Source organism: Myiozetetes cayanensis, unplaced genomic scaffold, assembly GCF_022539395.1.
Source record: "Myiozetetes cayanensis isolate MyiCay16 unplaced genomic scaffold, myiCay2020 scf13, whole genome shotgun sequence".
Lineage (NCBI taxonomy): Eukaryota > Metazoa > Chordata > Aves > Passeriformes > Tyrannidae > Myiozetetes > Myiozetetes cayanensis.
Window position 1 is genome coordinate 2,076,550 of NW_026086937.1, and position 24,148 is coordinate 2,100,697.

The 24,148-nt window shown below is 42.7% G+C and overlaps 1 protein-coding gene across 1 annotated transcript; it reads right to left on the reverse strand.

Moving 5' to 3' along the window:
• Positions 1-2,234: 2,234 nt before the first annotated feature.
• GRK7 (G protein-coupled receptor kinase 7) lies at positions 2,235-24,086 on the reverse strand. The gene is made up of 4 exons (XM_050308182.1): positions 21,340-24,086; positions 20,172-20,609; positions 7,178-7,449; positions 2,235-3,246 (listed from the first exon to the last, which is right to left on the reverse strand). Exons 1-4 carry the CDS (start codon positions 21,940-21,942, stop codon positions 2,904-2,906), a joined length of 1,656 nt encoding a protein of 551 aa, XP_050164139.1. The 5' UTR covers positions 21,943-24,086; the 3' UTR covers positions 2,235-2,903.
• Positions 24,087-24,148: the final 62 nt, after the last annotated feature.

Sequence of the window (24,148 nt, forward strand, 5' to 3'; positions counted from 1 at the left end):
ACTGCACATTTACAGGCATCTGCTCCAACTAGAGATGTCATCTTACTTCTGTTTTGCATGTGTTTGTGGTCGAAGAAATAACTTCCTCAAGCCTTATGTTTGCTGAGATGCTCTTAACTGACTGTAAATTTGCCTTCCCTGATACAGATCCTACTCCATAGCCTGGAATGTGCCCCCTGCAGGTTCCAATCACTAAACCTATTTCATGTTGGAATAGAAAAGTGAGACACCACAAAGCTGGCAAAGCAGGAAAAAGAGAGGAGGAAAAAAAAAATCGCAGTTTCAAATGACATAATTTTTCTTTTGCCACAAGAACTCAACTCACAACCACAAGGTTATTTTCCCCCCCACAAATTCAGCCCTCTTTTTTCTACCATAAACATCCAGTGACTTGATCATTGCTTTTGTCCTGGGCCCTGATCTTGCAACACTTGCACACACATTCAATTTACTCACGTGAGTAGCATCTTTGGTTGCAGCAGGACAGTTCATTGAACACGTAAATCTTTTGGGATTGCTGGCTTTGTTTTGTTAAGCTGAGGCAAGTTGTTAAATAACTTTGCTCCTGAGAGTTTACCAAGGAACTCTACAGTGGTAGGAAGATGAAAAAAACCCCAAGCATTTCACAGATTCCTTAAAAAGAAGTTGAAATTAATTTTCAAAGACTCACTGAAAATTCCAACAGGACTACAGAAATAATCTCTGCCCTGCCCCCTCTCCATAGTGCCAAAAGAAGCTGTCCACGTTGAGAAGGAGAACTTTAAAAAAATTAAAATGAGCATTTCAAACTAACACATTCTTCTCTGTCATCTACTGTGCCAAACTGTGCATTATCAGACTTCTGATGTGCTACTGTGAATGATTCATGAGACACTTACCATTATGGTACCTCAGAGTACCTCCAGGTCTCTCCCAGCTATAATAAAGCAGGGGGGGTTGTGGTTTTTGTGTGGTTTTGTGTTTTGTTTTGTATTTTAAAAATGTTTTCTGTCTTGATTTCTTAACTGTATGAGCCTAATACCACTCTGTGAGAGCTTTCTGCAGATGGGAGCAATGAGAAATAAACTCAGGGGATGCCAGCAGTGGAAGTGCTCTCCTAAATCCACGCCAGAACCACATCGCTCTCCTTTCAACTTCCTCTGCTTTTCACAACCTTTCAGGATCACCCTTCTCAATCAACAGACCAGGTCAGAATTCAGCTTATATTGTTTCAAAATATTTGATAGAAAGTCTCTGCTCAAAAGGCAGACAATTATATGCTCATAAATTAATGAACAGAATTATCCCCTAATCCTAAGTAGCACTGTTTTTTACCATTTTCATTTGAAAATTAAGTATATAAAGCACTGGAAAAGCAAATTTGAAAGGAAAAAAAGAACAATTACTTTTTTTTTGCTTAGAACAACACAATGTATTACCAATGTATTACTTAGCTGTGACTAAATCACTTAAAGTGTTTAAAATGAAAGAGTTTTTGTTTGGGATGAGCTGTTGGATTATAAATAAACACTGAAGCTATGCCCAGGACAGACCTGACTATAGGAGACATCACATCTACTGCTTTTCCTCTTCTAAAACAGACGGGTGGGTTCAATCCCAAAGCCTCTGCAACGGGAGTCTTTGAGGTCAGGAGGGGTTTCCATGTGGAGAAGAGAGAACATCAACAACCTCCAGGGGTCCAAGGAACGGAGCAGCTTCAACTCCCACTTCAGTCAAGGGCAGCTGTGGCTGGCTGGATGACACAAGCAGCACGCAGGATCAGTTTTAGAAGCTGTGCAAACAACTGCTGCCTACTTTCTTACCATGGAAGAGCAGCAGGAGGCCTCTCATGAGTGACACACTTCACCAGGAGCAAGTATTGACAGAAATGCTTCCGATTAATTCAATTCAGGTTGTCATAGAATTGAAAAATAGAAACACATCAAAATTTGCATGAGAATCAAGAAACATTTGAAGATAGTTTCAACTGGCATACATAACCTTTCCACCTTTACAGCACTTAACAGTATAATGCATTTTGCAACTACTGAATTAAAACCTATATTGCACTGAAATAAATGTCTTGTAAAAAGCCAATAACGTATTGCTTTGGTCTATCTGTAGCTTAATTTATCACTAATATACAGAAGAATTATGAGGAAACCTGATAAAAGTTTAAAGTTGTCAAAGAGAATGTGTACTTACAAATAGGTTTTCTTTGTGTATGGTATTATCACTTCAAAGAATAGACTTAATAATAATAAATAAATGCTTTATTCCATTAGATTTGGTGCAATCTTATCTTCATTAAAATCAACTTTGAAAATAGTCTGATCCCGTCGTTATTTCCTAATGATAGAGCTTTCTTTATATTTTATGACAATCTGAACATATTACAATCAAATCATCCAAAAACTAACAGAACTTAAGAAAACAACAGACAGACTGGCTAACCAACAAGATTCCAAGTTTGACATGGTACATGAGCTCCACTGTCTAACTGAGGATATTACTCGAAAATTAAAAAACCCTTCCTGAAAACTGTAGATCGAGGGAATGTTGGTAGAAATAACAAGGAAGAAGAAAGAAAACCAACAAATCACTGCGTTCAAAACGGTAACCAGTCATTCTCAAAAGCTGTTTCCTCCTCACTCTATCATCGCTTTTTGTGTTTCAGAATTTCTACTCTAAGTTTCTTGGAGAAATAACGGTTCTTCACTCGATACATCTCCCACAGCACAAAAATACGATCTCCTTTGTCAGAACAGAGGGAAAGAACCCAGTCTACAGAGCTCATCGTCCTACACGGCCTGCCAACGTCACATCAGCCTGCTTGGCTCTCCTCAAACACTGAGGTTCTGAACGGCATCAGAGCACGGGCAGTTCGGAGGTGGTTTCTACTCTTTTTGGGGACGACACGATATTTACAACAACAAACAGACTCCTGACTTGGCCTCCCCACCGTTGGCGTAACCGCCCGACTCGACCCTGTTGGGGTCGTTGAGTTCGTCGAACAGTCCCGTCTCGATGATCTCCTCCTGCCAGGGGATGGGGACGGCCCCCGTCGCAAACCTCTTGAAGAACTTCTTGTCTTTGTCGTCAAACTCGATGCCTCGCACCTCAGAGAAGTCAGCAATGTCTCCGATATCTTTGGCATAGACGACTGACGGGTCTGGCACGAAGGGAGGGTCGATAAGGTTTGCCTCTAGCCTGTGGAAATTGATGGTTTTGAAGAAATTGTGTTTCCTTGGGTCGTCGTCGGCGTTTCTGCAATGAAGCAGAAGGTGGTTAATCAGTGGGATGATTTCCTCCCAGAGAGGTGCAGGTGTGTCTGTGTTTTACACATGACAGTGCTTTAAAATAAGGAGATGATAAATATAATGTAACACAATTCCTCTTTTCCTCACCAAAGAACGCCGCAGTGCACAAAGTAAGCAAAGCTGGGGAGCAGAAAACATTCTGATCCCATTACTCACCGCTCCACCTCACAGGGTAAACCAGCCTGGGCAAGGGGCCAGGCAGGAGCTGCAGTGCTGCTTCTGGGACACCACCATCCAAAGGTGCATTCCCACCACAGCTGACACACAGCACGATGGGAGGGGGACTCCAGGATTTACTGTCCAGCAGTGGCACTTCAACAACGGGCTCTGTATTAACCAGGATAAGAATATCTGTCCTCTAATCTCGGGTAAGAATATCTATTAAACTCTAGATTGGGGTACCTTGGGTTAATATATCTGGGGACTGACTCTGAGCAACCACAGGAAACTGGTGACAAATGACATTTCTGGGTTTATCTTAATTCAAAGCAGCTACTCATTTACATCATAAAACTCAAGTTATATCACTCAAATAAACACTCCTGCTTTTAGTGATTCTGTTCATTCAAAATAAATACTCTTATAAATGAACAAAGATTTTTTTTTAGGCAAGAGATTCTCAAATTATGACATTAACAAAAGTATGTGTGCCGCTGTCACAAACACAATCCTTCATCAATACTGTAAATATCTAATAATAAAACCAAGAAAGGACTAAATAATTGTAAATGCATAAGTTAAATACATCTTATGAACAACATCTGCAGACCTCAGGGAGAACTTCAGCTGTAAAAGAAACACTGAATTTTTTCACTGGAGATCCACAGAGAGACTTGTAGGATATGGTGATGTTAAGAACCACCTGAGCCTCAAATGTGTCTCACTAAAGTATGACCAAAGAGCACAGCTTTTGAACTGAGCCTCAGGTGTCAAGGTGTGCAGAGTGTGAGTTTTGAATTCTAGAGGAAGGAGGAGCAGAGGGGAGCACTGTACTTTCCACACCTAAGCATTCTTTTTATTAATGTATTTATGAATGCACCGCTCTTGAACACAGTAATACAAGAAAACCAAATTTGTCTGGGTTTCAGCCTCAGAAAATGGCAGTTCCTAACATGTTGCTTTTTGCTTTTCCCACTTCCTTACAAAACCATACTGAGCAAAGTGGAAGCCCTCACGTATTTCTAGACAATGTTCTGTGGACAAAACATAATGCAAACATTTGGCAAGTCTTTTTATCTTTGCGAGTGTGCAGAAGCACCACACAGAAGTAGAAGATTTGTGTGATGATGGAAAAATCTTCCTTTTTTAAGGCCTCAATAATCTTCCCTCAGAACAGCTTGTCCAGCTTGCTGCTCCTGCCTGTTCCTCCCATGCTGTCCTGCCTTGCTGCTGTCCAGGCATGGCCAGGATGGAACCACCAGCTGCCCTTTTCAGCCCCCCTGCTGTATTTTCAACCCAAAAGGGCCATATGAACACAATTACATAGATTAAGCCACAGGGATCATGACTTCTGCATACATATGTGCTGCAAAATCATCCCCTAACGTCCCCAGCTAATGATACCGAGCACCTGAGCAGCCTGCCATGGTTTATTTATACATTCACTGATGCCTGAAGTGCATTAGAGCTGCTGTTCACATTAACTCATGTCCTGGCACACCCGTGGGCCGATAGCACTGCCATTCCACTGGCCAGGTGCACTCACAGAAACTCCTCTTTATTTCGCTTTTCCTTTCTGTAACACAAACCAAAATGCACCAGGAGCTGGTGGAGGCTCCAAAATGGGTTGCTGCAGTGTTTCTCCTCCTGAAACCATAAAAAGTTACAAAATGTAAAGCTACATGAATGCCATCTGCTGGAACTGAGGCATCTTCCAGGTAGCTGGAGGTGAACTTAAGCTCTTCCTCTCCCAACTGCCTTTTTACGTAACTTTACCAGGAAGAGCAAACCAACTCACATGAAGTTGGGCAATTCTGCATTCTTCCATTAAAAAAAAAAAAAAAAAATTTAAAAAATCACTTTACAGGTTTGGGATTTGAGATGTCAATGCCAAAAAGCTTGAGTGGAGAAAAGGGGTTCCATCTTTCCTGGTGAAATGGAACCTTCAACAGAGGGGTGTTTTAAAAGGTCAGGTGTACAAAGTAAAGCTGTCTTTGAGCAGCTTTAACTTATGCAACAGGCACTTCTGTAGATAACCCAAGCTCTTGTTGTCCTTAGAAGAATTACAGTACTAATCTCCACAAAAGGATGAGCTGTCCTGAATAGTACTGCCCTGTTTAGGAGGTGCATGCAGGCTTTTATTCTCCATCGTGCCCAGGAAGGGAATACATCCCATTGCTTTCCTTCTCTAATTATGGCACATTAGAGTACCTTAAACAGCAGAAAATTAAAAATAATATGTGCAATTACCTTTCTGTGTCCATTGCTCCCCTTGCTGAGAAGGAATGGAACAAGAAGCAGAGAATGATGGTAAATGACTCCCTTGGCACAGGGGCTGTGGTTACAGGAAGTCAATCATTTGTTGCTGGTTTTGCTTCAGACTTGCTGAATGAACTTCACCAAGTCACTCAGACTCTCTCAGTTCATTTTCTCCTACACTGAAATTTGTTCACTCCACGAAATGCTGTAAGTCAAAATGTCTGCAAGTGTGCTGACTTGTAAGTTAGAATGCTCTAAATGTTTTCGTGTTAAATTTACTTTTAAAGTAAGCTTTTAAAACATCCTCAAATAATACAGATTTTGTATTAAACATACTCTATGTGCTGTTGAAAATAACTTTTTTTTTGCATAGTTGTTGGGAAAATTCCTTAGGCACAATGAGCAGCTGTCTTCATTTAGCACTAGAATATTAAAGATATGTGTATTAATATTATCTTTTATTAGAGTAAATTCTTTCAGATAAATGTTTGCCTTTTGAAGCATTTTGAAAAACTGTTCCACATTGTTACGAAATATAAAAATTTAGAAGTCTATGCATTTTCATTAAGATCCTTTGTCTGTTCCACCATTAGACTGGAAAAGCACCTGGTAGATATATTTGTATTCACAGATGCCTCAAATCGTAGGGTGCTCTAAAGATAGGTACTAGCAGTTTCCTATTAATTTGTTACATTTTGTCTATATTGCAAATGTAAATCCACAATCTGCCTCGTTGCAAATGCACTAAATAATTTACATACATACACACCAACACACCTCAGAGCCATCAGAGACAGACAGGTCACACATTACAGTGTTTAGCTTTGCAGTTTTCTTCTTATTGAACAGTTCCTTGATATTTCTAAGTCAGGGACACATCCATCACTCTCCATCAACCCAAAGCCACCTGTAAAGTCCCCAGAAACGTTTTGCTTTATAGGCATTTGTGCCAAATATTTTTTTTTCCTCCTTTTTCTCCCTGGGATGAGTCAGGAAGACCAGAATCTGTCTAAGAGTTTTTTAAAGCAGCTGAGCAAAGCAGAGGGGTTAAGGTCTGTTCAGCAAGGAGCCAATGACGCAGCCCTGCAAGTGAGATATCTGCAGGGAAGAGAATCCACACTGCAGATTTGGATTTCTGCCCACACCATTCCAGTAAGTGATACAGCCTAAGACTGTGCACTGTCTGCACTAGCACAGATGCAGGTTTCTACTTGAGTATCATTTACCTTTAGGAAAGAATGTGCAGGAAAAAGGGGTTGCCCCCTTCTCCCCAAAACTATACAGAGTCTAACGCAGAAAATAACATTCCATATTATCTGCAAAACTTTCCACCTCTCTCTTCCTAGAAACGAAAGGGAAAACTCAGTACTCTGCAGAAAGTGAAGGGGTAACCCACTGTGTGTAATGTGTAAAACAATGATGTTGTTTGCAGCTTTAATCTGCATTCTGACAGGGCATACCTGCTTCCTAAACGGTCCTCCTTTTTCTTGGCCAGAAACAGCCGGCAGATGTCTTTGGCTTCCTCCGTAAAGCCGGCGTGTTCAAATTTCACCTCGTCCTCCAGAGTTCTCCTTCTAACCTCATCCTTATTGACCTTTTCCTTGAAATCCTTGAAGGGTGTTCTCCCAGCAATCATCTCGTAAATGGAGCAGCCCATAGCGAACCAGTCCACGGGGTAGCTGTAGTCCTCCTCCTTCAGGATCTCTGGAGCCATGTAACCATTTGTGCCGGCCTATGGCAAACAGACAGACAGATTTACCCCACAGGGGCACTGAGGAAATGCATACAGCTAAACACACCAGTCTATAGTTCTTCCCAAATATCAGTAACACTACCGATAGATTTTGTATCTAGAAATGCTGCATAATTGACTTCTTTTAATCTGGAAAGCGTGATGTATAACTGCTTCAGCATATGGACTGTATCTGTCTTTAAACATCTTGGCATATGGGAAAATATGCTTTTAAAAAGTGAAATGTCTGTGCAATTTCCACCTAGAAGTGGTTTATTTTTAAATTCATGTCCATCTTGCTTTCCTCTTCCATATTACTTTTTTTCTGTTGAAGATAGCGTTGTTAGCTTTGTCCTGCAAACACAAGCAGCAATCAATTTGAAAAGATTTTTAAAAAAGACAAAAATCAGGCAAAACAATCACTGATTCCACCCCGTTCAATGTTTATAACTGGTCCAACACAGGGGTTTGCTGCCAGTGAGAAAACTCTCCTCGAGCTGGTAAGTGAGCCGCATGAGGAAGCTCTCACCCGCCTCCCTCTTGGGGTCTGGATGGAAGTTCTACCACCAAAGGCCAAGAAAAACTCCTAAAACCACTGTAAGAAAGTAAACCTATACATTATAAATCATAAATGACACTCATTGGGGTGAAAGATGAGTTTGTATTTCCTGACTGGAACCAGCTGTCAGAATAAAGACTGTGCAGTGACTGCTCTGGGAGGGGAATCTGGGAGGGGAATCTGAGAGGGGAATCTGAGAGGGGAATCTGCCTCCTTCCTTCCCAGCCCAGGCCTGGCACATCCCTGGGGGACAGGCTGCAGTGTCCAAAATAGCTCCTGCTGCCTGTCTCCCTGGGGAGCTGATTCACCTGGGAGGGAGCTGAGGGGATCAGGCTATCCATGTGCTTTCTGCTGCTCCGACACAGGGCTGAGGACGTGAGACTGCCATCGTCCAGCGTTCCCTCAGCTGACCCAGCACTCGCTGCTGCTCCTGATTTTGGATTTACCAGACTCAGCCAGCACTGGCAGCTATGTCAGAAGCTGCCTGAACCTCTCATATCTGTTTTAAATACTGGGAATGACATGTTACTAGTATTACAATTTAAAGATTGTTATTTTGTTTGTGCAAAATCCCACTAAAGGTTATTCGAGACTGTCATTATTACAGCTACCAGAATGCAAGCAGTGACCGAGATTCATCCCAAAGCAAAACAGTTAGAAAAAGGTAACTTAAACTTGAGCTCATTTGGGCAAACTGTACTTATAAAAAGCACAGCTCAACAGATAAATTTTATTTTATGGGGTTGGGGTAACTCCTCCATTTTTTGCAAATATAGGGACAATATTTCCAAGTCACATCTCCCTATAAACTTTAGCTCTTGTCACTACACATTATGAGATGGACTCTACTGTAAACAACGTGGGCAGGAGGGAACAGGTTAGCATCAATCAAAACATAACCTTAATGGACAGAAAATTAAACCCAGTTTGGTTTTCCTCTTTGTACTTTTTTTCCTTTTAGGGATATAGAGCAAAATCCTCCATTTCACTGAAAACCAGAAATGAGATGAGTCCAACAAAAATATCAGCCAGGTTGAAAGTAAAAGAAAAGGTTAAAAGAAAACTGGTGCCCCCCTCACTAAAGCCACAGAATTTTAGGCACTGCAGCAGCTGACATCATCCCCCAGGCAATTTATACTGCTTACAGTGAATTTCTCCATGTAAAAGTTAATATTGAGAGATACCCCGACAGGATTACATTTTTAGGTATGATTACTGCTCTATTCAGAAAGGGGCCAAGTGCCCAAACACAGACCACAGACCCCAGATCCCTCTGGCACCAGAAGGACCCGGAAGGCAGAGAAGAGGCTGAAAGCAGTGGAGAAGTTTTGGTACAAAAGGATGCGCACAGAGCTCCTTGTGGATTGATGAACACAGCTCTAAAGAGGTTTCTGGAATATTTTTTCTTTTTTTTTTTTTTTCCTTTCTTTCTCCTTCTGGGAAGCAATAAACACTCTTATTTTAACTGAGGTGAAGCTGGGGCACTAATGCCCTGAAGAATTGATGAGTCATATTATCATCCAAATGTGCCCTGACAGCACAGCGTGGTCCTTCTGATAAGACATTACTTTGCTGCAAGTTAGCATCATCATCCAGGACCTGGATACATCTGATGTGGAAAAGGCAGAAATCTGGAATGGTATCCAAACCTGGATCTGAAAACAAATCTCCCCCAGTCCTGAAGCTTTCCCACTATTCCCAATGAAGGAGCAGGCTGAGGAGCAGGAATCTAAACCTGATCTCATAAGCCCCAAGACTCAAACCCCACTAAAACACTACTGTTTTATAGCAGAAACAAACACAGTTCCCAAGTAGTCAGCAGTGGTGCTGAAGAGATAAGAAATACAAAACAAGGAGGGGAAAGAAATCCAGAAATCTCTGCTATCTTTATCAAAACACGTATTTGAAGAAAGGAAGAGATTAGTATCAATTTTAGTCTTTTCCACCTATTTCTACATAAATGCAACTTTTAACAAAATCCTTTGGGAAGAAAGATGCTGAAGCCATAGGCATTTGCTGTATTAGGGAAGGCAAAAAAGGAAATATTCAGCCTCTGGAACTGGAAGAAGATCCATCTTTCAAATGGAGATTTAATTCTGCTTTAAGAGTAGACAGCATTAGAGGAAAGCTAAAAGCCAACATCCCCACACTCATCATTATGGAGAACAAGATGTCCAGGATCAGATCATCTTCCAAGGAAAAGAGATCCTGTGGCAACAGGAAAGCCTCAGTGGTTCAGGAGAGGTTCACGTAAGGAGGTGGAACAGCTTTGTGAAGGGAGTTTTTAAACTGTGCCAGCTCACTGGCAGTGAGATTTGAGCAGCAAAATCTGGTGTATTAGGTGGGAAACTTATCCACTGGTTCCCAGAGCGAAGCCATTAAAGTAATGAGTTCAATTACTCTTAGCAGGCCAAGGAATAAATAAATACATATATACTGAAATGCAAAAAGGAAAAAAAAAAGCAGAAAAAAAGGAATTAAAGCTTTTCAAATATATGCATTATTTTTGAGAAGAGGTCTCTTTCCCATGAGCTGGTACTGAGTATTTAATTTAGTTAGAATTGTCTAACCCTGCCTCAGAACGGATAACTCTGAGTATGGGGTACTGGTATGTTTATCACACCAAAAATCACTAGGTTTGTATGATTCTACAGATGTTCTAATTCAATGTTATATATCAGTAAATTCAGAAGCTGTATATTAACTGAAACCCACTTTTTCATACTAGGCCTTATTTTATATGGATAAATTTCACTCTTTTAATGGAAGCAGGAAAAATAAAACCCCCACACTCAATTCCTTTGCTGTCAACTCTGCACAACGAGGATGTCCACTGGGTTTTGACTGAGACTAAAACCAGGCACATTATTTTCTTCTTTCCTGTAGAATTCCTGGTGAGAGAAGGAACCATTTGAACACGTGTTGACTGCTCAAGTGATCTTTCAGAGATAAACACACAAGGAATGTTACATTATCCCAACTTTTCACAGAAAGCAGAAATCATATGCCTTTGCAGAGGCCCACAACTTTTTGAAGCATACTCAGTATAACACTTGCTATTTTTTGCTTGCTCTCCATTTAATACTGTCTTTTGTGATGATGAGCAGGATGCCTTACTTGCACATGCTGTTTGAAATACAAAAATAGTCATTACATTTCAGTCAATTAAATTTTAATCGACTTGCTTTTGAAAAGGGTTCACAAATCTCCTTCTGCCTTTATTTCACTATCTGGAGAACAACACAAAATACAATTTTTCAATAATCCTCTAAAAAGCAATGACCAAATGCTGCCCTTCGATACATTAGTGAAGAGGTTCTGTTGAGTGGAGTTGCTGCTTTCAGTGTGGTTTGACAGGGCAGAGTAGAAATGACTCATCTGAAAGCATACAAATGAAATGCGATCCTGCATACATTTTTAAAAGGTCACATAATTGTGATCTTTTAGCAATCCAAGATGTGATCCTGTGAAACCCCAAGTGCACTCAGCTCCCAGTGCAGCCAGCGGGTTCTGGGCACTCCCAGCCGCGAGCAGAGCGAGCCCACAGTGCCCCCACTCACTGCCACATCCTCACATCCTCACTCACTGCTGTCCCTCCACACCACCCCATCCACCTTCCAGCAGATGCAGGGCCAGAAACAGAACTCTCTGGAGCTTTGGCAGCACAGAAACGGGTAAATGAGGAGCAATGGGATTCAGAGCTCTCTACCTTTTCCCACAGATCCCTGCAAAACAAACTCGATTGATATCATAAACCAAACAGTAAAGCAAATCAGAACGTCCATCTTTTGTTTGCCATGGCACAAGAACTGTTGAACAGAGGAAAAAAAACAAGCTGAGTTTAGCTCTATCAGCTGTTTCCTGGGGCTCGGTCCTTCCTTCCTCCAAGGGGTGCCACTGCCTGCTTTGTTCTCTCGTCCAGCTGTTCCTCCACTCCTTCAGCAGTGGCCTTAACAGACCCTGCAGGAATGCAGGAACACACCACACAATTCTGCTCTCTGCACACAGGCCAACAGGCCCTGGATGTGGAGAACAAACACTGATCTGCCTCTGTCACTCACTTCACCATCCTAATTCCTCTCCCAAGAGCCACTGTGAGGAGGAAGGAGCGTCATTTAAACGAGTCCCACAGAACTGCAGTTACTCCACAGCGTCTCACCACACGTTCATACAGCAACAAGAAACCCGCTGATCAAATGAACAGGCAACTAACCTCCAAAAGGAGACAAAAAATCAAATTAAATAGGCCAAAAAGTATTCTGGAAAGTCTCACAGAACAAAGATTTTGGCGTATTTTTAACGCTTAGCAAAGGGAAGGACCTTCCTTTGGGATGGTGCATCAGAAACTGATGGGCTGCTGAGTCTGAAGAACACAAGGAACCATTCAGAATACCAGGAGGAGATAATGAGAAGGACGGTATAGGAGCTTAGAAGCTACTGAATCCCATGTGCTTACACAAGTTCCAAGATCAAACATTTTTTTGTTTTCACACCATTTTCATAGGGAAAGCTGTCTGCTGTAAAAAAAACCCACAAACAGAAAAAGCACAAAAGGGACAAAACAAAGTTCTGTTACATTAGAAACAAAAAATAAAAAAAGAAAACAAAACTGCCTCTGAGTTCACAGTCACTAAATGGAATAGCAGAAACTCCACCACTGGTTTTTACTCTTGTAAGTTTGAAGGCAGTTGCACAAACGAAAGGGAAGGTCAGTCTGTGCAGCAGGGAACAGGCTGCCTCTCTGCTCCTACTTGGGAAGAGAAACAGGCACAGGTACAGCATGTTTTTCAGTTTAGATTCACACACTGGGCACCAATTCTAACTTTGGATTCCAGAGCATCTCCCCGGTTTCTTCTGTGTGATCTCAACGTAAATCTTTGCCTCAGATCCCTCCTGGAGGTAGAACCTGCTGACATTCCCACCCTGGGGAAGTGGCATCAGGAGAAATACACATTGATAGACAGGGAAGCAATCAGACATTATAGGGGTGGAGCATTTGGGACAAGCAGAACACTTGGTACAGACTCAAACCCACACAGTTAGAATTCCAGAATTATAAGGGTTCTCTAGTCTTCCTGTTATATGACTTTCCCTTGAATTTCCTTTAAATTTCTCCTGACCATTTCCAATCTAAAATGTGGGAATAACAGTACTTCCGAAATGTTTATGGTTTCATTATTTAATGACCACAGAATAGTCCATAAATACTGTTAATAAGGGAGAAAAAATGGATGTATAGGGAAGTCTGTAAGAACCTGGTGTGTACACTGAGTTACACTGAGACTTCTCTAACTCCTTCCTGACTCCAACTCCTTGCAGTTTAAGGGCTTCCAGAGACAGAAATGGTTTCTCTCAACAAAGTTGTTTTACATCAATTGTCCACTCTCCCCCTGAAGTAGATAAATTCTTAGAACCACCCACCTGCCACCTTTCACTAATGGATTTTAGCCCAAACCCACAGTTTTCACCTCCATATGTCTGTAATTCCAGCATTTTGTCTTCAAAAACTGAAGTAATTACATGTTTGTTAACTGAAACTACCCATGACAGTAAATGGGATGTCACATGCTCCAGTAAGAACAGAAGTATTCACCATCTCCCAGCTTACTGTTCATGCAGAGCTGCTTCTGGTCAAAGCTGGCAAATCAAAAGTTCAAAGAATTACAGTCAGCCAACTGCTGCATTTCTTATCCAATGAAACAAAATCATCTTTAATGATGGTGAGTCAACAAGTGGCACACTAGATGATTTACCAGAGATCATTTCAGAACGTGCACTGTTTTTATAGAAAATGCTGTAGCATTTCTTGTGAGATTAAACTGAATCAAGAACAATGTTAAAAGTCATGAAAAGACACCTGATGCTACATCATGAAGGGCTCCACTGTCTTTCCCAGCCAGAAAAAGTGTTGCATGAGTGGCATGCCATGTGTAGGAAAAGCATTTCACAGGCCACCTTGCATTCTCAAAATTTTAGATGACTGTAGGATCCTTCCTGCCACCTCCAAAACTGCAGGAGGCAGAACGGTCCCACAAAATCATTTTTGCTCCCTTCACTTGCATAATCGTGGCATTTACAGAATTTAGGTTGGAGGAGATCCTAAGATCCTCGAACCCAACCATTCCCCAGCACTCCAAGCCCACCACTAAACCATGTCCCCAAGTGCCACACCCACACATCTTTCCAAGACCTTTAGGGGTGGAATGGTGATTCCACCACTTCCCTGGGCAGCCTCTTCCAACACTTGGCAATCCTTCTGGGGAAGAAATTTTGCCCAATATCCAACCTAAACCTCTCTTGGCACAACTTTAGGCCACTTCCTGTCCTGTCCCTTGTTGCCTGGGAGAAGAGACCAACCCCCACCTGGCTACCATCTCCTCTCAGGGAGTTGTAGAGAGTGATAAGGTCCCCCCTGAGCCTCCTTTCCTCCAGTTGCCCCAGCTGCTCCTCCTCAGACCCTTCCCCAGCTCTGCTGCCCTTCTCTGGACACGCTCCAGCACCTCAGTGTGCTTCTTGCAGTGAGGGGTCCAGGACTGGACACAGCACTTGAGGTGTGGAATCACCAGTGCAGAGGGGACAGTCACTGCCCTGCTCCTGCTGCCACACCAGGGCTGATCCAGGCCGGGATGCCATTGGCCTTCTTGGCCACCTGGGCACACGCTGGCTCATGTTCAGCCAGATGTTGGCTGAAAACTCCCTTTTCCCCCTGGGCAGCTTTCCAGCCGCTCCTCCCCCTGCCTGTAGCACTGCAGGGTTTGGATCCAAGGGCAGGAACCAGCACTTCACCTCACTGAACCCTGCACAACTGGCCTGGGCCAATTGATCCAGCCTGTCCTGTCCCTCTGCAGAGCCTTCCTCCCCTCCAGCAGATCCACACTCCACCCAACCTGCTGTCCTCTGGGAACTTGCTGAGGGTGCACTCAATCCCCTCACCCAGACTACTGATGGACACATTGAACAGGGCTGGCCCCAGGACCGAGCTCTGCAGAGCCCTGCTGGTGTCTGGCCCAGCTGTAATTCCACCCACTCCCACTCCCTGGGCCCAGCCACCCAGCCAGTTTTTAACCCAGGGAACAGCACATCCGTCCAAGCCACGAGCAGCCGGCTTCTCCAGGAGAATGCTGCGGGAAACTGGGACAAAGAACTTCCCACAGCCCAGGCAGGCACATCCACAGCCTTCCCCTCATCCACAGAGCGGGTGACCCTGTCTCAGAAGGAGATCAGGATGGCCAGGCAGGACCTGTCATTCACAACCCCTGGTTGTGTGGTGTGTGCTGCGTGACAGCCCTCAAGAAGATCTGCTCTGTGACCTTCTCTAGTACCAAGGTCAGGCTGACAGGCCTGCAGCTCCCTGGATGCTCCTTCTGGCCCTTCCTGTGGGTGGGCACCACAATTGCTCGTGTCCAGCCAAAATGAGTCCTCATTTTGAGCCCAGGGACCTCCCTGGTTTGCCAGGACGACTGGTAAATGATGGGAAGTGTCTCGGTGAGCACTTCTGCCAGCTCCCAGCTGGCCCCACAGAGCTGTGTGGATAAGGCTACGTTCTGCAAAGTGCACGTTTCAGAGATTAAAACAGCCCAAAACACCCGTCATGGTGATGCAGTTCAAAACAACCGTGACCGTCAACATTTTTAAGAACAAAGCTCTGCTAGCAAAAACACCAACCTTGCATGTCCTAATTAAAAATTCATAAGCAGAACGGTGGGTTTGAAACCGCGAAAGAGCAGCAAGTCCCTCTAACTCTGAACAAAGGAGCTGCCATTTTTCAAAGTGCAAAGGAAGAACAAATTTGTACAGAATCTTATCCAATAAGAATGCCACGTGATAATGGACAAAGGTCAACCGTAGAATAGCTTGCTGAGTTATTTTTTATTTCACAAGTCTAAACCCTCCTCCCGCTTCTCAACTGCCTTGAAATTAGACTGCAAGTTTCAGGAACATCTAAATAGATTTTCTTCTGTTTTCCTAAGAAATAGAATCTTATAATAAACAAACATACAGGAGGGCAAAAGGACATTTTGAGTAAGATTTTAACCAAAACATGTTTTTCCTATAAAAATATTATGATGTCCTTCAAATATATAAAACATAGCACAGGAAAACTGTGAAGAAGCCTGAAACCTCTGAAGCTATGAATGCACTTTTATAAATACCACAAAAATATGTTTGTGTTATTTTTCGCAGTTATCATGTCAATATTTAAGCTCTCTGGCTCACACGCATCTGCACCCAAGTCCTTCACAATTTACACGCCACAGTGGCCTTGCACAAATATACCATACCCAGAGAGGGCAGAGAGTTCTTCCCAAAATTAACAGCAAATACACGCTGACTTCTGGAAAAATGGAATTGGGTCCTCTGTATTTCAGTGTGAAGAGGATATGAGGGCACTACACAGAAGAACAAACTGACTTCTCTCACAACCATTCTCAGGTTTCATTAAGGTCTCATTAAGAAGTATTACTTTTTTGGATAAGGACAGGAGCGTTTGACTCACAAGAAGTGATTTTTGAGTAGTATGAGAACAAGTTGCAGAGACCTCAAGAAAAAGGGGACAGGTCAAACTGTTCAAGTGGAGAACCTTGGGATGGAGGCTCCTTATTTCGGTGGTTTTTCATGAAAAAAAATTTTCATGAAAAAACCATTTTCATGAAAAAAACTAGTTCAAGAGTCAGTCAGGTACACAACCAGCCAAAACACTCGGTCTATAAAAAGCCCCCTTGCAGGCTCTCAGTTCCTCCTGGTTCTCTGTTTCAGTTATGTAAGACAGAGGAACATCAACATTTTCAAAGGCATCATTTTCAGATACAAGCCAGTTCTGTGCACAGAACGACCCACACATCAGATGAGATGCTGCAGGCACATTTGTATGAAATCACAGGATTTCTTAAAATCCTGAATAATTTTATTACCACTGGGAAAGAGTTCCTGTTTGCAGTGGGGTCGGTAGGAGCTCTGCCTGAGTAAGTGTGAATATACACATTTCTGGGCAGATTGCACAGGCACATGTATGTGTCGTGACAAGATCCCACCTAATCCATGTCTGATGAAGAAAAAATACATTGTAAATAGCTTTCAATTACCTTCTACTTGCTTTGATTTCCAAGACTGTTGTTATTCAAACTTGTGTGGGGCTTTTTTTGGTGATTTCTCCATTCCAAAGCCAGTTAGCACTTCACAAATTGGCACATGTAGTGAAATTAAAGTTTTCTAAATTCTCTCATTATTACTGTCCCAATTACTTACAACTGCCTATACATGTTCAAAGTGACATTCACATGGAAAGTTGGATGTTTCCACTGGATGCTTCAGCAACTGAAAAGAACTCATTTCTAGATCTTTGCAAGGAGCACTGTTTCTGAAATACTAATATTTATAATAACTGCAGGCAATTGGTACAGAGCACACAACTATTTTTCAAAAGGAGGATATGTAAAGGCAGTCCTTAAAGAATACCAAGACTGCTACTTCAATTACATAAGTATTAAATCAGCAGTTGCACAATGCCTTTTCTGCACCAGAAACACACACCACTTTTTAAAAACACCACATTGAAGTCACCCATCTAAAAGTCAAAAAGCCTTTCTACCCATGAAGAAAATGGGCCTGGTGAACAGCATATAAATGTTATATTTTCACAGACACCTTCCCTGAAAACTCAGAAATGTCTAAAATGGGAACTCATTAACCAGCTCATTACTTGTGCCATGTGACAACCTAATCACCTAATAAGCTTTAGAAAAGGGATTAATGGATCCTCCAGGTGATGTGTGGGTGATGTGCATTTATTCATAACTGAGGGGCTGGGAATTTTTTTTATGCTTTGAAGACATCAGAAATTTCATCATTAATAGCTTGTACACCCATGAGAGGTGTACAAAACTTCTGGAATTCATCAAAACAGTGTATTTTTTGTAATTGCTAATGAAATGAATACACAGATAAATCCATATATTACATTCTATAGATCAGTAGTGATATCCCTTAATTAGTGACTGAAAACTGTAAGCCTTAAATTGTCAGTGCAGACCATCATCCAAAATCCAGAAACAGCTCTATGACGTCAGGCACTTCACTCAGATACCACCACAACACAGATTTGGCCTGCAAGGAATATATATTCTGCTTTGGCTTACAAAAAATGCCCTTATAAAACTGTGTCCACAAAATGGTGAACTGATGAGATTTCATTTGATAAACCTGTCTTGGAGCCACATACCCTTTTGGGTGAAAAAACCCCAAATCTATATAAATCACTTTTTTTAAAAAGCATGCTGTGATGTAAATTTTCTGCTGGTTTTAAGGCACAACAGAAGTGTGAACAAAAATTACTTTAACAGCACCATTTTTATTTTATTGCAGGGGTACCTGGTGAAGCTTAATGCAAACTTTGTAAATCTGTTCTTTGGTCTTCCTGTGTATGACATTAGTATAAATAATATCTAACCCTCACATAATGTTTTTTTAGGAGGAGCTTTCAAAGGATTCAAGGATGACCAGCTGACAGAAATGCAAAATGATACTGGGAATTATTATTGATTTAACTCAGTCATAGTTATGATCCAGAAAATGAAAAAAACACCTCCTTTTTCTTTCTTCTTATTTCAATGTCCTGAATTAATAAAACTGCCTTTAAGAGAAATTCCTGTGACTCATTACAGTCATGCAGTACACTATTCACTGCAGCTTTTGCCCCAATAAAAGCACACAAACAGCAGTGAATTGAGCTTCTAAAACCAGTGGACAACAGCAGAAGAGTCATCAACAACTTGATGACTGTCACAGGTGAGGAACAACCAGCTTGACCAGTGTTGCTTTGACATTCAACCCTAAAACCCACAGAAGTGGTCACACATTGCTAAACACACTGTTTCATTTTGGATCTTTTCCTCTGCCAACCCCCACGTGTTTACAAGTAAAAAACCTGCCCTTCAACAACATTTTATTTTTTCTGCCCATGGTAACTGCATGGATCTGGAACTTGCACAGCAATGAGTTTGTAGCTTTGGGTTCACTGATCAAAATGCAACCTTCACAAACAAAACAACATTCCCATTTCAAGCAAGTTCGACTTAAAAACCTGCCTTAGCTTTCAGAGAAACTGCATTTTTGTATCCAAACCACTACACACTCCCACTTTATACTTATTTACTGTCCATACATACAGCAGTTTCCATCTTTTCTTTCAGTGAGAACTAAAACCAGTCATAACACAAACTTCCTAAATTGCCAAGAAAAGAAAATTTCCTTCAAAATTACCGTATTTATCGACATCAAAACCCATGCACTTCAAGCATGGTGCAAAAGGCCACTAGAAGGTCCTCCCCTCTACTGAATTCCTTGAGTGAAAGACTTGGGGAGTTTAACACAAGGCAGTTAGACCAGGTTATTATAATGTTGCTCCTCTTTCTTCATATTCTTAGTGTGTTTTAGACACACTCTCTCATTATATATATCTTTAAGCTGCAGATGCCTTGAGAGAAATAGGCCTTTTTCATAGTTTAGTCCCCTACAAATTTCTTGTGTAAACCTCCTGACGTTACTACAAACCCAGGAGAGTTTGGGATGACCACAGGCACAGCTAAGGGCTGCACAAGCAAATTTACACAACAGAATCCAGCTGGCCATCCACCTTTTTCTCCCTACACATGCAGACAAGCTTTCAGATGTGCTAACTTTATCAGGAATTAATCTGTGGGGAGGAGGAAGGTTGGCAATGGTTTATTGTGCGGCACCACGGACACCTGCTGTGCAATCACTTAAGAGCAATGTACAAGAAATTGCATTCTTCCAGGAGCAAAAGTGGAATACAAGGAGTCATATATTTGACTGCTGCTCATTAAACAAGTCATTGGTTAAATCCCTGACTCTGCAGGGTTGCTCAAGGCACAAGGCATCTGCCCCCCTAAAATGATTGGTTCAAGAGCTTAAGAGAAAACAACAGGTCAAGTTGATTTTACTCTTTCTGTGCAAAGTAAGTTATTTTACTACATGCAGCATCTAGACAGTCAATTAACCAAATCTTCTTACAACCTGTCTCTCAGAATGAAATGACTACGTAAGGTCTTTAGCAAAGAATAAATTGCGGGTAATTAAGCCTTGGACTCATCAGGCACTAGAATAGAACAGCTTCCCTTCCCACGTTCAGTGAATTTGTACTCACCCTCTGAGTTATGGGTTTTCCCTCTTTGACTTGCACTGCCAATCCAAGATCAGACAGTCTGCAATTCCCATTATCATCCAGGAGGACGTTTTCCGGTTTCATATCCCGGTACACGATGTTGATGGAATGGAGATGCAGAATCCCACAGGTGATCTGAGCCGAGTAATAAATGATCCTCTTCATTTCCAAACCCCGTTCTCCCACGTTGTAGATGTGATACTTCAGATCCCCTCCATTCATGAGGCTCATGACAAGACACAGGTGGGTTTTGCTCTCATAGGCATAAGCCAGGGTGACTATGAAAGGGCTGTTGACCTTCTCCAGGATCTCTTTCTCCAGCAGTGCCATCTTCTCTCCGTTTTTCTTTTTCAACCTTTTTTTATCCAGTTTCTTGCAGGCATACATCTTGCCAGTATTTTTCACCTGGATGGCACAGACCTAGAGAAGATGCATATGGGAAGGTGATGAAGGAATCTGACATGGAGACTGGAATATCAAGGCAGAAACTGGGGAATCGCTGATGCCTATTAGTGGCTGCTGATGCTAACTTCCACGGAAGAGTGTATTAGCAGAGAAAATAAGGGAAAAAACCATCAGTACAATCTGTTCTGCTCTGAACCAGTATATGGTTGACCTGGTGCAAAGTTCTTGAGGACACCATGAGCAGATGTATTAGCAAAGGAAAGGAACAAGGACAAGAACAAAATTGTGTAACCAAGAGAATAAGCAGCACACACGGATTGCATCTGTACAGTAAAACCCTCTTGTCTCTCCAAAAAGGTAGTCTGAGTCCCACTGTAATTTGGGAACAGAGCATGCTATTCCCTACACTGCAGCTAGGAATTATCTGGGAGTGTGTGAGCTAGCAAGGCTACAACGGTGCCAAGGAGCACACTAATACTTGACTATATGGACAGTCATGCAAGGCTTTAGTAAAGCAGCCTGTTTTTTTTACTAGCATAGATACAGAATGTAGAAACTTTAAAGCAGCTCTTCACTAACCCCATCACAGTACAAATAACCCAGCCCAATCCCTGAAAAACAGGCACTGTGAAGGGGCAGTTTTGCAAATCGTTACACAATTTCTTAATCCGCTGCTCTCTGCAAACCCACCTGCTGGTCTTGAAAGGGGAGGGATGATTCACATCCTTAAAAGTGCAGCTCTTACCTCTCCAAAGCCACCTTTGCCCAGCACTCGGAACTCATAGAAGTATTTATCAGTTACCGGCTGCTTCTCAAAAACTTTCCATTGGATGAATTTGTCATAGAAGGGGCTCGTCTGGAAATCCTGGAAGGGCTTGTCTTTAAGGAAGAGTTTGGTTTCGTCCCTGGCCAGCTGCATGACATTCTCATAGTCTTTTGCAGTAGCTGCCTGGCACTTGCTGACCAAGTCAGAGCTCATGAAAGACAGATAGTTCTTGGAGCCTTCCTTAAGAAAATTGGTGACCATATTCTCCATGGTACTGCTCTTGATGTTGTCCTCTGCCAGCTCCCAGTTTGACACCTCATCCAGGAAGTCCCTAGCTACCAAATACTCTGGCACCGTCTCCAAGAAGTCTCGGAAGAATTTCTTGCCGATGGGCTGCTGCTCACAGATGCTGTCGTAGTCAGCGACGATGGACTCTCTCTCCTCTTTGCACTGGTCGAGTTTGGGCAGGGAAAGGCTCTTACGCCTCTTTTGCATCTCCTTGGTGTCTGCCTCTCCGCTCTTCCTGGCCTGCAGGTAGGCCGTGTTGGCAATCAGGTTGTCGAGCCCCCCCATGTCACACATCTTGGCGAGCTCTCGGGGTGGCAGAGCCCGGTTTCACACAAAAGGAGTAACTGTCCCAAGCGCTGTGCTGGAGCTGCCCTGCACTTCTCCCTGCCCTGGTGGGGTGAGGGCTTCTGAAAAACGCCAGAGACCAACTGCTTTTGCATTAAATACCTCTCAAGGATTTTCACTAAGTACCTTTAGATATATGCACCATTTGTGGAAAGTGACTGGTAAGAGGTTTCTCTGTAAGGAGCTTTGAGTTTGCTATGTATAGCTGAGGGATGACATCCTGGGCAAACCTTCCCACTGGCAGCACCAAATGCACGTGGGTCAGCTGGTGTTTTTCAGAACGGGCCCTGACAACGCTTACATGCACTGAGATTCCCCCCCTTGCACTGTCCCTGGCTGCTGGGAACATGCTGAGATTCCTGTCTGCAGTACCTGCTCTCTCCAACCCAGGAGCACTTTGGCCACAGTCAGGACAGCCCTGGATCTCCCTCACTCGACAGAGAACTCCAGCACAGCCACAGTTCCATATGCTGGGATCTGATTTTATGCAAAGCTGTTATCACAGATCTGCCGTGCCTGAAACAGAAGCTGACACAGATGAACGTGAGATGTTGAGCTTTAAATTACCACACAATTTGAGTCTCCACACTTCCAAAACTCAAGTTATACTCAACACCAGTGATGAGCTCCCACAGACAGCTCATGCCAGCCCGGATGCCTGGCATTGCTCTGTCTGAGCAGATTAGGTGCAGGCTAAGAACTAAAAATAGTGATCCCTACATACGAAACAACGGACACTTCTGACTTCATCTCCTACCCGCAGAAAAAGCAAAACCACCTCACACGACCAGCCAGATCTTGCCAAAACACTCCCATATTATGGCCTCAGTTTATTTTCTCTGCTGAGCTTTATGACGGAAAAGTGTCAGGATGAGATGATGGCAACTGCATATAGCTGAGGTGACATCAACAAAGGGACAAAGCTGATTATAATCAAGTGAAGGCAAATTCCACTTGACTTCACTTGCTGGCTGCCTACCAGGAGGCATTTTTTTTCCCTCAAAAGAATAAACACTATGTGGGGCACTTACTAGGCTAAGCCCCCTGCTGCTGTGGGGTCAGGTGATCTGGCTGTTAAAACTTTCTTTAAGCGTAAGGAAGGTATTATGGGAACACGAAAAGAAGTTTCCTGATTCCTCCAGTAGCACTGAGGTCAAGCTGTACTCCTGAGGTCAAGGTCAAGTTTCTTCCCCGGTCTTAGAGAAAGCTGAGGAGCTGAATCACAAAAACTGAAATGAAGAGTAATAACAGGCACCTTTCTGACTCCCTACAGTAAGTGCTAAGCCCTTCTTGGCTGCTTTTGGCCACTCTGCTACCATGCAGTATTTTATTTCCACAAGCACGAATCCTGTTCTGACACAAACCTCCCAGTTAAGCAAAGTGCCCTGCAGGTGTGTTTTGCAGCTGTGGCTGCTGGGCCGTCCATTGCGAGCTGCTGTGTGTGCACGTTAACAGGGACTCAGGCACAGCAGCTGAAAGCCTGGCCAGTTGTGCCAGGTGAGAGCAAGCAGGGCCAGGGGCTGCTTACATAAAGGGCTGAACGGTGCAGTGTGGGCAAAGCCCAAAATAGCCGGAGCAAGGAATGGGGAATTCTCCCGCTGGCTTTCCTGAGCAGCAACACAGTCCTACAATATCCTGGGTAGAGAAAAGAAAGAAAGGAGGTAACAAAACTTTCGTCCTCTGATGGGAGTCGATGGCATTAACAGAGGTTACAGGATGGAGCTGGGACCAAAGCTGGACAGAGAAAATGGACAGTAGGTAAGATAAAGTTTAACTATGCCAGCTAAAATTTATTTCCACATCCATTCATATTTTTTTCCCCCCAAAATTTTGGGAATGCTTGTACACAAACAGAAATACTGCTCAATGATGTAAATGCTATAGGCACTTTGTTACTACTGTTAAAAGACAGACATCATCTGGGATGATGGCACAGGATGTGACACAGTGGAACGGTGACACAGAGGATTTTTTTGATCTCAGTGTGTAATGAGACAAAAGCTGTATCTAAAGAATTTAAAACATCTTAAAAACAAGATTACAAGTAATAAACAAAACCACAGTAAACTCTGCATAAATGTTTGATGACACAAAGATTGCCACTAGAACTACTTTATACCATGAAGATAAACCTCTTTAAACATACTTAAACAGA

Excerpts from the sequence above, each read along its gene's own strand:
- GRK7 (XM_050308182.1), bottom strand. The coding sequence starts at position 21,942 with ATGTGTGACATGGGGGGGCTCGACAACCTGATTGCCAACACGGCCTAC. Across the intron at positions 7,450-20,171 it reads GAAAACCCATAACTCAGAGG|GCCGGCACAAATGGTTACAT; the intron begins GTGAGTACAAAT and ends TGTTTGCCATAG. Across the intron at positions 3,247-7,177 it reads GAGGACCGTTTAGGAAGCAG|AAACGCCGACGACGACCCAA; the intron begins GTATGCCCTGTC and ends GCTTCATTGCAG.